General features: G+C 41.1%; 1 protein-coding gene across 3 annotated transcripts in view; it reads left to right on the plus strand.

The window, feature by feature from the left end:
* The window catches only part of CELF2 (CUGBP Elav-like family member 2), an 867,775-nt gene that overhangs the window by 433,908 nt on the left and 419,723 nt on the right, over positions 1–14,144 (plus strand). For 2 of the 3 annotated variants that reach the window (XM_070471964.1, XM_070471957.1), the window contains one exon: positions 13,118–13,153. Coding sequence is in view for 2 of the 3 variants with exons in the window: in XM_070471957.1 (XP_070328058.1) it covers positions 13,118–13,153 (36 nt within the window). In the remaining variant the exon portion in view is untranslated. Of the gene's footprint in view, positions 1–13,117; positions 13,154–13,213; positions 13,236–14,144 lie in introns of those variants that run through there. The other variant, XM_070471963.1, reaches the window with a different exon arrangement.

The following is a 14,144-nucleotide window of genomic DNA, read 5'->3' on the forward strand; positions in this document are numbered from 1 at the left end:
TCCTGTGGATGTGATTGCTGTGTATTTACCCTCACACAACTGCACGTGCCTATTTTAGGCTTATTTTAATTGCCCTTATGTTTGGTCTAAGTTTGGTGAGCTATTAGAGAATCTCAAGGTTGTAGAGGACCTTAAAAGATGATCTGTTCTAACACCCTTCTCGTCATTCCCAGGTGTACAGACCTGGTCTAACAGTTTATTTCCCAGGACAGCTAATTCAACCAGATAAGTGGTGAAAATATTCCCTAATTCCCAAAGTGTTATTACCTAATTGTCTTCTATCATCAAAGTCATTCAGGTGATTAATTTTCAATTATTCCCTACATAAATGGGAAGGAACTGAATCTTCATTGATTCAATGTATTCAATTTATAGAGCACTTTACAAGGACCACTGTCCATTCTGGGTGTTGATGATAGAGATGAACAGTACCCTGTGCGACTTTATAGTCTAGCAGGAGAGGCAGTGATAAAGTGCATATGAGTTGGAATCTAGATTTACGAGACGGTAACATTTCACTGATAGTAATTAGGGACTGTTTCTATTAGGCTGATACTGACCTTGTGTTCCGTGACATACTAAACAAGAGACAGATTTGGCACAATCCAGGGATGTCTTAGTTTTGGCATTGCATAGTTTAAGCACTGTATAGTTTAGGCACTGCATAAGTATGCCATAAATTAACAAAAAGACAGTGGTCTGTCATATAGAACAAATGAATGAGTCTTTTTGAACACAAGCAATTTTTTTTCCCAAAAATCTTAAGCAGGAAAACATACTTTACAAATCAAGCATTTTGTTTTTTTTTTTTTTTTCAATTAAATGACACACACATACACAACTAAAAGGGAAAATTGTTTTCTAGGTTGCAGCAGGCCCTAGAGATTTAAATACTGAAACCTTCTATTTGTACCAATAATTCATATACAGCTAGATGGGGTGAAAAAGGTTAATGATGGAATTTTTTTTTAAGTATGTTTCATTGACTATAAATGGCAGATCTGACAGTTAAAATGAAAATTGTTCCAGAAGAAACTTTAGTCAGACTAATTATTTGAGACGTTATAAGGATATATAATTATATTCTTCACCTTTAAAAAAAAGTTTTATTACAAATGTGCTTTTAAAGAACAAGTAGAGAAATAAAAGCTGTAATTGTTCTTAATTATAGCTAACTGTAATTGCACTCGATTGCAATACACTGAATATCACCAGTGGCTAAAGAAATTCTGGCATACAGACAGTGCACCCACATTCAAGAGATGAGGTGCAGATTCTGAATATTCTGTTATCTGTAATTTAGCTCTTTTACTGCTGATTTCGTTTCTGTTGGTTTTATTTTATTTTATTTTTTAGCAATTGTAGAGATATAATTGTCATCTGTGAATGTGTTGAAGGTTGGAGATTTCATCTGGGGTTGGTTCAAAACCTCCATTGCCACAGAAAAGACATTATGGCAATTGTTGAAGGAGAGAATTGGACGTGACCTACTGATTGAATACACAGATTTGAATTTCCAGAGGTAGTGATGAATACCGAATTTAATTTACCCAGCAGGATCCAAGAAGTGGCCTGGAAGATGTGAAGGAGCACATCTAACTCATCTAGAACACGCTAACTGCCCCTCTGCTCTCAGAGTCCTTTCAAATGGGTAAATTAAAGAAGGGGGGACGCATCCATGAATGGGAGAATTTTCCTCTCACTCCCCCTTTGTGTTCAGAACTCAGATGGAGTTCTGTGTCTGACCAGACCTCCCTGCCTGCCTTTATAGTCAGAAGGGGCGGGCAGGAGCCCCTGAGTTGACTCTTTGCTCACAGACCCTGGAACCTCTTAGCGGTGCAGCCCGTGTGTGCTCAGTCGTGTCTGACTCTTTGCAGCTCCGTGGACTACAGCCCGACTCTTCTGACCATGGCGTTTCCCAGGCAAGAGTACTGGAGTGGGTTGCCATTTCCTCCTCCGGGGACCTTCCAGACCCAGGGACTGAACCCACGTCTTTCACATTGGCAGCTGGATTCTTTACTGCTGAGCTGCCTGGGAAGCCCTGAACTTCTTAGAGCCTCATTTCACTGGTCTGCAAAATGAGGGTAATGACGGGGAATCCACTTCCCCCTCCAGGACCGTACCAGGGCAGATTGAAAAATGAAGTGAACCCACCCTTGGACACTAGGGGAGAAAAGAAGTAGGCTCTTTAGCTTCCAGAGAAAGCGGCATTTTATTATGCATTTATTATGTCCACTGTTCTGAAAAGTGAAAAAATAGAAAACCAACAGAAAAAACAAGATTCCCCTGAATCACATCAGAACAACCCTTATTACTTTTCACTGTCCATGGATGGCTACTATAAGCGTTCACCCTATAGCTGGATAAGCTTTGACAGAATTTCTGGAGTATTTTTTTAATTAAAAAATTACTTATTCTAATTTAATTAAAAAATTTAAATTTATTAATTAAAAAACACATTTAATGCCTGGGCCTGAGCCCCATTCCTGACAACTGGTTTTCACCAGGTCCACATGGAGAGAAGCCCCCTGAGGCCCTGTCCTTTTGGCCACTCTGCACCCTGAACAGAAGCATATCTGTTCCTCACTCGGGATGTTGGGTGGAAACAAACAAGGACAAGAGGCTTGAGCTCCAGCTTGTGCTCCTTGAAGCCTGACAGCCCCCAGTGCCTGGCAGGGCCTGCAGGGCCAGTCTGTAAAGAGGGGAGGAAGGAGCTGGACTCCTAGCCAGTCTCCAACCAGGGGTTCAAGAGCTGGTGTAACCATCTCTCCGTCTTTCTCATTAAGTAGCTCCATCCCCCGTGGGGTTTGACTGTGGCTGTCAGAAGCCTCCTCCTCCTTCTCCTTTGTCTCCCCCGACCATCCGCCCTGTGTCTGGTCCCCTGCTGCCCTCCCCCAGGCCAGAGCCCATTCCGGGAATGCCCACAATGTCCTGCAAGCTCTCACATCCACCTCACACTGGCTAGTGACTTTTGTATTTCATTTTATTATTTTTGGCCACAGCATGTGGGATCTTAGTTCCCCGACCAGGGATTGAACCCACACCCCTGCATTAGAAGTGTGGAGTCTTAGCCACTGGACTGCCAGAGAAGTCTCTGGCTTTTGTATTTTATATTCTTGGGGAGAGCAGCATCTATAAGGCAAAATATCTTTCCTCTTGCTAAAGTCTTTTCATCAGGCAGGATTTTGGAGCAGTTACACTGATGAAGTCTCTCTGGATTAGTTTTCCAAAAACCTCCACAGGAGGGGATCATCATGTGCTGGCATGGATAAAATCTCACCCTGCTTCTGACACGTGGGCATCCCTGTGGGTGGGCCTTGGTCTTGGTGGATGACTCCCCTATTGGGTGGTCAGCCTTGTGAGAGAGGGAGTCCACGTGTATTCATTTCCTGCTCCATTCCCAGCACATAGAAACCAGCACACAGTAGGAGCTGTAGAAATATTTGTTGAGCAAATTAATAAGTAAATGCTAATGACAAATGCTGATGAGCTCAACACCCATACACGTCAGTTGATGGATTAGGCCATTAGTCAAACATTACAATGCAGGCTGGTGTTTGCAAATCCCTCTTTGATCCAGAAATTATCAGGAGTGGGGATGATTTTCTCTCATTAAGAGGACTTATTGGTGATATTATGTCTCTGGGAGCTAGGAGAGAAAAATTAGGCTTTTATTTTTGCACAATGGGCCTCATTTTAAACTGACTTATCAAAGAAAAAATTATTTTCAATTAATAACATGGGGGGGCATATTTTCCCTTATGAAGCTCACTATGAACTGCAATACAGCTTCCAGCTCAATAATTAAAAAAAAAAAAAATGCCGAGGTCTTATAGTAACCTAGTAACTACCTAGAGGGTGTTGTAAGCTAACACCCTTCCCCATGGCAGGAGCCGAGTGTTTGAAGGATGGTTGATTCAGGTACTTACTGGATCATATCATGTAACCGTGCTGGATTTACAGAGCAGAAAGAGCATAAATGATTAAGAGGTAAACCCATGAGTGTGGAGACATCGTTCTCCTTCTTCTGATTCCACCAGCAAAGTCCAGGACAGCCATCTCTCAGGTGCATTCCTGAGCTAAGTGTCAAGATGACATTTTTGAAAGAAAAGAAAACAAAAGCCCTTAACACCACCTCCCACTGACTGAAGGAACAGCCACAGTGTTGTTTGAACAGTGGCCCAGCTCGCAGATGACAGTCCGGGTGCCCCGGTACCTGAGGCAGATTTGATTAAGAGAAGCCTGGGGTGATTTTGCTGTTAAGGCCCATGAGCACAAGAGCAGAGCCAGAGGCACACATTTGTGGCTGTTTTATGGGAAGAGTACTAAAATAATCTGAAGAAATCTGGAGCCCCAGCAAATCTTAGCAAGGACTCTGAGTCGGACTGGCCTATTCAGGAGAAAAGGGCTTCCGTGGTGGCTCAACAGTAGAGCACCTGCCTGCTAATGCAGGAGACTTGGGTTCGATCCCTGGGTCTGGAAGATCTCCTGGAGAAGGAAATGGCAACCTGCTCCTGTATTCTTGCCTGGGAAATCCGTGGACAGAGGAGCCTGGCGGGCTACAGTCCATGGAGTCACAAAGAGTCAGACACGACTGAGCAACTAAACAACAGTGAGAATTCAGAAGGAGGCTGGATACCTCAGTGACTAGATTAAATTAACCTTCATGCAGCCAGCCTTCTGGCAACCCACATCGCACATCTGCCTGCCCCCACATGCTGGTTCCCAGTACTGCCCTGTATGACTGTTTCCTGAGGATCTGGTGGGCAGAAGTCCCATCTCCTCTTGGTGGCTGCCCTCAGCCTGAGCTACATACCTAAGTGGTGTAAAGAGAGACTCCACCTGGTGGACTGTAAACTCAGGCATGGTGGGTTTAACCCCTGCGAGCACAGCCGAGGCAGAAGGAGCCTCAAGTGATACCTCTTGTGAAGCAGGTCCGCAGGCGGGACCACTTCTGAGGATGCTGCCGGCTGATATCTCATTCACTTCCACGCCGGAGTGGACTTGAGAGGCTGGCCGGCCTCTTAGCGATATGAAGTGTCTCTTGTCGAAACCTGCAGTTTTCTAAGTGACTGGGTGAGTTTCTCTGAGGATCTCGTCTCCCCTTTTAGTTTATCAGTATTTAGAAAGTACAGGTCCAGACTATCATTTCTTTAAGTTACAGCATCACCTCATATTACCTGCTCCATTCACTGGGTACCAGTGAATAGTTGCTGGGAAAAAAAAAAAAAAAAGAAATGCAATAGTGCAAAGGAAAGAAATAGACATAAGAAATGAAGGTGGGGGTAGAAGTCGTTGCACTTCATGCCTTTACATATCCAGTCCCATTTCTATAGAAATAGCCCTCCTATGGAGATAACTGCCCCCTGTGACTCCTACTATTATGTATTGATACTCTCTCCTACCTTGCCTCATTTTTCTTCATGACACAGGCTACGTAGTGCCATGATGTGCTGTCATATCCGAGTCTTTGTGACCTCATGGACTGTAGCCTGTAAGTTTCCTCTGTCCATGGAATTTTCCAGGCAAGGATACTGGAGTGGGTTGCCATTTCCTCCTCCAGGGGATTTTCCTGGCTCAGGGATCGAACCCACTACTCCTATGTCTCCTGCATTGTGGGCAGCTTCTTTATCCACTGAGCCATCGGGGAAGCCTACATAAGGTAGTCATAAATATCCATTTGCTTGTTTGTTTTTTGTCTATCTCCCACTTCTAGATTGTGCAGTTTTCAACAACGGGGCCATTTTTTGTGGTTGTTCTCTGTTCTAGCACAGAACCCAGAATAAATGTATGGATGCAAAATATATATACATCAGATCTGGTAGATACTGAGCAACAAGCTAGGTAGCATAGTGACCACAAGCATGGACTTTGGGGCCAGAATGCCTCTCTCCATCACTAGCTGTTTGACCTTGGGAAGCTATTTAACATTTTTCTGTCTCATTTTCATCTCTATTTTAGTTGAATCATAGTAACAATGTCATGAGGCTTTTAGAGGAGTTAAGTGAGTGAATGCATGTAAATGGCCTAGAATAGTGGCTGGTGTTAAATAAGAGTCCAGTTAATGTGAGTTATGCTGTGAGTGTGTGGTGTGTGTATGTGTGTAGGTTTCACTGTGTAAGAGTAATTGCTTGCATTTATACACAAACGCACACACGAGCACACACACATTTTAATTATGGGAGTGAAAATTGAGGAAGGATAAAGTGAAAGAAAAGAAATGAAGGGCCAAAATAAAGAGGTTATAAATTCAGAGAAAATGATCAGAAAGAAAGAAAGTTGAAATGAGTGGAAGGAGAAGTGTATTTGACTTTATCAGAGAAGACACTTTAATCTCTAAGGTGTTTTAGATTTCCCAGACTTGAGGTTCACCATGTAGGAAAAAACTGAACTGTTTTAAATTGATATATGAATTTGTAATGATGCCTTGAAGCTAATCTTTTTTATCTATGTATTATTTGGAAATAGATCCAGCTTTAAAGGCCCACAGTTTGCCCCAAGCACTGGGTGACCAAAAAAAAAAAAAAAAAAAAAAGACAAGGGAAAGAACAAAATCTGGCTTATTGTAATTCTTTCACCCTTACCTCTATGACCAGAACATTAAATCGTTTACAGGGCCAGGCAATAAAAATAAAAGGTATTTAAACTTTTTTTTTTTTAGTCTTTGTACTTTTGGAAGAATCAGAGGTGCCAATGGAGAGAAACAGTCCAAGTCTTAAAAATATTTATCATGCTGACACACAATTAACAGGGGGTTCTCATGTCCTCTGTTTTATAGTTGTCAGCTAATTTTGGAAACTGGCAAGCCGCACAGAAATAGATAGCTCTTGCTTCAACACGTCCTAAAAAAAGAACTGTTTGCATAGTTCAAGAATGGGATGGGATAGGAGAGGATGAGGAAGACCGCTATTTCAAACAGCTAAGAAGAGCTGGCATCAGTCTGCGGGCCCTGGCAAATGTTCTACACATTTAAAATTAAAATCATTTTCAAGAATTGCTAAGTAATCTACAAAAACTGTATAATACACATGAGACACTTGTCTGCTTTTGAAAATACTTATCTCTTCTAGTTGATTTTTTCCCCCCTTTGGTAAAATGGAATTTATAGCCCAACTTCAAATTTGCAGAAAGCTTTCCTGTTTGTTCACATTGATGATTGATCCAGCAACTCTAGATCAAAGGGCAGCATTATTATTCCATTCTGGGACTTAGCAACCCCATGAGACAGAAAAAAGCACCTAAGGATATGCAACCTATCAGAAGTGAACGCCCTCCATCATTTTGGTCTATTTCTTAGCCCCTAGGTCAACTCTGTTTCTCGGAACATATGACTTCACTTTGTCATCTTTTTCATCATTGTTTTCGTTCAATTTTTAGCATTCCACTCTCTTCTTGAAATGAGATTATTTTGGTCATGACAACTAAGGAAAGAAAATTAGTGCAATTAAACTCCAAATATTGCTATAACTAAAGTGGGCATTTTAGAAAATTAAGAGACTAGAATTAACTGCCAGCAGACAATGTTTGATGGTTCTCTTGCACGCATATTTATTGTCTGGTAGGTGCCAGGCTCTGAGTATCCAAAACCTTGAACAAGATGCGATCTTTGACTTAGAGGAGCTTTCACTAGTGGAAAACTCAGAAGTGTCCACCACTTAATACTTTACATAATGTCCTTTACTGGAGTGTAAACACTTGGAAAGAAGAATCAGGATTTATTTCTTCTTGGTGCCACTCAAAGCACCCAGCACGGTTTGTGCTGGACATAGCATCAGTGCTCAGTGAGTGTGCTAGGTGAGTAAACATTAGTGATGAAGATGATTTATGCTTACAAAGGAATGTGATTGGTGGACATTGAGATCTATATAAGTTTATTGAAAAAGCATCATCTTTATGGCATCTTATTTTCAAAAGGCTTAATATTTTAGAGCAGGTTAAGTTTATAGCAGAATTGAGGGGAAGGTACAGAGATTTTTCTTATGCCCCCACCCCTACTCATGCATAGCCCCCTCCACTATCAATATCCCCTACCACACTGGTGAATTTGTTGCAACTAATGGACTTATGTTGAAACCAGAATCCGTAGTTTGCATTAGGGTTCAGTCTTGTACATTCTATGGACTTGGACAAATGTGTGTTAACATGTGTCTACCATTATGGTATCATAGAGGAGCTTTACTGCCTTAAAATTTTTCCATATGGCATCTTCTTTAGGTTCTCTCAATTGGGTTATGAAGGAAAATTATATTAAAAGATGCTTAGCATATTATGCTACATTTATTTTCCTCAAGGGTTTCTTTACAAAAGATATAAATTCATGAAATGTGAATAATTCAGATGATTTGTTAGCAATAAAGAAAGAATAAAAGTGAACAAGTTATTATTTTAAAAGCTCTGGTGTTCTAATGATCTCAAAAAATGGTCATTGGTTGGTGAGTCCTTGCCACCTTCTGCCATGAGATACAGTGGTTCTTTCTATTTTTTTTTTAAATCATGGAGCTTTATGCTCCAGAGGAATCATCAGGTTTTTTCAGTAACATAAATTAAACTGTGTTCACCCATTCATTTATGTTCATCAAAAATTACATTTCTTATGAAGTAACATCTGTAATTCTAATGTGAGTACATGGCTATATAAAAGATAAATTTTCCCCTGCTAGTGCTAAGTGTATGGAAAGCATAACTTTTTTCTAGCATTTGTCTTTTGCTGTAAAGGCAAGGCAAACACCTTGAGTCTGTGGATGTACTGAATGAAATTCTGCATTGTCTTTTGTGTGTAAATCACACCTATTAATTCACCATCTAGGAATTTCTAGTTTAATTAAGAGGAATAAGAACTTGGAGAAACTTGTGACAACCATGTCATTTTTCTTCTCAGTATTTATAGTTGTCTTGCCCCTAGACCTAACTTACCATCAATTTTTCTTAAGCTTGTTGAATGAAAAAAAAAAAAAGGTACAACCTAAAAGTTGAGAATTATGTTTCATTTGGCAGATGAAACTGAAGACTTAAGCCCAGGATGCAGCCTCTCAGATAGCTTTGAGGAACTGCTCTAAAGAGAAGCCAGGATATATCAGGGTTTTTGCAACAAAGACCAGGTAGTCAAAACATTGAAAGGTTTCTACTAAAGAAAACCAGATATCTCAAGTTAGGGAATTCAGTTCTTCTCTATGTTTGGAAAGATGCAGGAGTCTGGGCTCCCTGAAATCATTCCCTTGATGTGCATCTCAGCTATCTGGCCAGTGTCCTTCCTTCCTCATCGTGAGTCTCCTCTGGGTACGCTGATGGTGGAGACTACAGCAGCTGACTGCTGGATATTAGACATCCTGTTTGTTTCCCAAGTTCGGTCAGAGCAGCTGTAATGTGGTGGCTTGATGGCTGTAGCATCCTTTGTTAAATGATAGGGAAGGCAACATTTTTTCATTGATAAGCTGCTTGTCATTTTTAATCTTTCCAAAGAACCCAACTCACTTTTCCTAGAAACAAGAACTTTTTAGTTCTTGTATTTCATCAGTTTCTACATCATGTTTGTGTGTGTTCAGTTGCTCTGTCATGTCCGATTCTTTGGGACCCCATGGACTATATCCCGCCAGGCTCTGCTGTCCATGGAATTTTCCAGGCAAGAATATGACAGCGGGAGTGCCATTTCCCACTCCAGGGGATCTTCCTGACCTGGGGATCGAACCCAGTTCTCTTGTGCCTCCTGCATTGGCAGACAGATTCTTCACCACTGCACCACCTAGGAGCCCTTACATCATGTCCAGTTGGATATTAAAATGAGTCCCACTCTCTGAACTTCCCCAGTGGCTCAGACGGTAAAGCATCTGCCTACAATATGGGAGACCCAGGTTCAGTCCCTGGGTCGGGAAGATCTCCTGGAGAAGGCAGTGGCACCCCACTCAAGTACTCTTGCCTGGAAAATCCCATGGACGGAGAAGCCTAGTAGGCTACAGTCCATGGGGTCATGAAGAGTTGGACATGACTGAGCGACTTCACTCGCTCACTCACTCAACATAAACAGGTGGGGAACAAACACAGTGTACTCTTGGTAAGCGTGCAAACTCACGCGATGGTGCAAAGTGCAACAGGCCCTCCTGAGAGGGCTCAGGCACCACGTTCTTCCAAGAGAATGCAGATTGTTGGTTAATCCAGGAAGGTTTTGAAACAGAGGTTTCAGGTTTCAGCTGCAGACGTTTGGATTCTGCTGCTCTGTTGAGTGGTTCCCCGCTGAGGGCAGTTTTGCCCCCAGGGGACATGTGGCAATGTCTGGAGACGTTTTGCTGGTCACAGTCTGGGAGGGGGATACCACGGGCATCCAGTGGCTAGAGGCCAGGGACATTGCTGAACATCTGCAAAGCGCAGGACAGTCCCTCACACGGAAGGATCATTTGGCCCGAAATGTCATGATAGCATCCAGATTGAGAAGTACCGCTACTGTGGTTTAAATTGATTTATGGTAATATAGATCCAATGTAGTTATATTAGATACCACGGGGACTTCCTGGAGAAGGAAATGACAACCCGCTCCAGTATTTTTGCTGATAAATCCCATGGGCAGAGGAGCCTGGCAGGCTACATGACAGTCCATGGGGTCGCAAAGAGTTGGACACAACTGAATGACTGAACACACACAGGGGGAATTATTATATTAAAACATGTATAGTCTTGAAGCAAAATTCCGGAGTTAAAAGATTAGAAAGAAGGAAAGGGAATTGTACCTTAACCCTGGGGTGCTGCTGTTACTATGATCAAGTTCTAAATATAGAATTAACCCTCAAGGTCAACAAGTAGGTCAGAAAAGTTCATTAATTCCTTCCTTACAAATTGAATAAGCATTGACTGAGTGTTCATATATTTTGGTCTCAAGTAAGGGAGTGATAAATAAAAAAATAGAATTTAAAAGGTACATCTATTGTGATACCATGTTATAAAGGAAGAATGAGGAAGGGGTGCTTCTTAGCTGGGGAGTGGGGGGTTGGGGTCCACAATTCCAGATTCTGTTTTGAAAGAAAAATTTCTTAGCCAGGCATGAAATTCTTAAATGAGGTGAATACATGTGAGGCCTTCTACAATGTAGTGGACAAGGCTTTCAACTGTGGTTTTGCTGAAGGAATGGAGCATTCTCTCAAAAGCCAATTTCTGTGGCAATGAAGGCCAAAGCTTTAATACTATGTGGTTATTTGGGAAAGAGCATTTCTATAGGAGCTGAAATTATAATCACTTATATTTTTAAAGCAGCATGGCTCTATGGGAACCAGCCTGTCCCTAAAGTGCCTGGGTGCCATCACAGACAATAGGTGGGAAGGAGTTCTAGAAACTAGGACGAAGCCCTCTATTTGGATTAAAATGAGTATATAAAGACAATGCATGTTTCAAGGTGAGATTCTTAACCCAGGATTGACATATTGGCTTTCTGAGGTCCATGAAGCATTATAATTTTGTACCATGTTTTGTGTATATGGGCATGTCATGTGTATATCATTATTTTTTCCTGCATAAAGTGTTTTTATCTTTTCTAAATTTATTTTTAATTGGACGATAATTGCTTTACAATGTTGTCTTAGTTTCTGCCATACATCAACATGAATCAGTCATAGGTATACACTTGGCTCCCCACCTTGAACCTCCCTCCCACCTCCCACCCCTGGTGTTTATATCTTTAATGAGATTCTTTTTTCTTTTCTATTATAGTGTATTACAAGACGTTGGATATAGTTCCCTGTGCTATACAGTAGGACCTTGTTGTTTATCTATTTTATACAGAGTAGTATGTACCTGCTAATACCAAACTCCTAATTTATTTCCCCTCATCCCTTTCCCCTTTGGTAATCATAAGTTTTTTCCTATGTCTTTGAGTTTGTTTTTGTTTTGGAAATAAGTTCACTTGTGTCATATTTTAGATTCCATTTATAAGTGACATCATGTAGTATTTGTCTCTCTCTGTCCAACTTACCCACTTAGTATGATAATCTCTGGTTGCATCCATGTTGCTGCAAATGGCATAATTTCATTCTTTTTATGGCTGAGTAGTATTCCATTGCATGTGTATATACTAGCTCTTCTTATGTGAGTCTTAAAGGGATTATATGACATGAAGAGGATTATGCACCACTGTTCTAAGAATTATATTTTGATCCCTCTGTCTCAAGTTAAGCCCACTTCTGCTTTTAGAATATCTCAGCAGTAAGCCTCCATCTCCTCCTTCTCCTTGCACCCATTTCTTCCAAGAACACATCTGTAATCAAAAGATAAGATGAAACAGGTTCGCTCTGAAACGTGTCTCTGGTCATTCTTACTCATGTGCTACAGAACTTCCATCTGTGACTTGTCATTTGTGCCGTTTTAATTGTCATAGCATCTGTGATTAATCCTTTGACCTGGTAGGACATTATAACAAAGAAATGAAAAACAGTGGTGGTGGTGGTTTAGTGACTAAGTTGTGTCTGACTCTTGTGATCCCATGGACCATAGCCTGTCAGGCTCCTCTGTCCATGGGATTCTCCAGGCAAGAATACTGGAGTGGGTTGCTGTTTGCTTCTCCAAGGGATCTTCCCAACCCAGGGATTGAAGCTGGGTCTCCTGCATTGTAGGCAGATTCTTTACCACTGAGCTACCCAGTAATTTGCTGCTGAAATACTGGATTCTGTGCTGGCCATGTTACTTCATAAACCTCAGGTGACCGAGACCAGTACAAAGACACACCCTCAAAGGAATTTGTTCCTAAATGATTCTCGGAAAGAGAAACAGGTGCTTTGTTCAAATGAAAACATCTAAAACTCAGTTTGGGATTCTTTTCCCTCTTATTTTCCGTCCATATGTTGTACATTTTAAAGTTGAATGTTTTAAAATCAGTTAAGCTTAACTACCAGAAAGCAGAGGCAGATATTTTGCACGCATGTAGAATTTCCTTGCAAAGTAACCATTGAAACTTTCAGCTTAGGGGAATTAATCAGAAATGTGACGCATTGATTTTAAGTTTCTAAACAACTGCAAATACAGTATCCTCTGCACCCATATGATGCTGGAATGCCTTGGCACATTAGATTATGGCTTTATTAAACACATATTTATAATTTACCAAAATAAGCTAATCATGCTTATCTTCTTTTTCTTCCAGAGAGACAACCACAGAATTAGCTGGAAGTCTCCCAAGGTGAGCAGTGAGCTTTGCTTATTTCTGTACCTGAGTTCTGATACACCCCCTGACAGAAGAGTTGTAGCAGAATGAAGCAGAGGTATTCTTCATTTTCTCTTCCTCATGTTAGATTTTAAGACCTCTGCTTCACCATGTAAATGCCAAAAGCTGGATATAAGTGGTGTAACCAAGAGGTAGTGAAGGTGGTGTCCATACATGACTTAGAGAAGTCTTTCTTGTCCCATGAAAATTATATCAGGTACACACATGGGTCCATTGGAGCTATTTTCTCCACAGACATCATAAACATGCTACTTCCTGTGTTATATTCATGGGTATTGGCAATCTAAAGACATACTGAATTGTTTTTTTTTTTCATGATATCCATTAGTGGTCTTCAAGGATTTGTAGATTTGTGAAAATTTTGAGCTTCCCCTAAAGAACTTGCATCATGGTTTTGATGATAGCATAAATGCATTTGTAATTCACATCATCATTTGAATAACTAGTTACTATCTCACCTGGGAAAGAAATCAGTATATAAACTGATCGATGTCTTTAATGTATTTTGGATATGTCACTATATGACCGAAGACATGGTTAGCAGTGCGCCAGTTATAGACAGCTAGCCATCAGAAATGATTATCACTATCTAGTAGAAAACGGGAGAAAAGAAAGGAGGCAGGAATGTTCTAAGAGATATTTTCTGGGCATCACACAGCACACCTAGCATCGCGCCTGAGTCCTTGAAGTTGCTTGGTATCCTTCGGTGAATGAATGAATAGGGCATGGGGTTTTGCCTGGCAAGTGTTGGAAAGGGAAATGTAGAGAATCTCAAGAAGGAGTGATAGAAGAGCTTACAGAATGTGATGATGAACACCACTAGGGAGCCGGGGGAGTTCTGAACCATCACCATCTGTTCCTGGACATGAGCTCATGTGGTTGCTTTTTTTTAACACAAAGAAAATCTTTGCTTATAGGATCATAACTAATACGGCCAGAAAACTGT

The sequence above is a fragment of the Odocoileus virginianus genome, chromosome 9, assembly GCF_023699985.2.
Source record: "Odocoileus virginianus isolate 20LAN1187 ecotype Illinois chromosome 9, Ovbor_1.2, whole genome shotgun sequence".
NCBI lineage: Eukaryota > Metazoa > Chordata > Mammalia > Artiodactyla > Cervidae > Odocoileus > Odocoileus virginianus.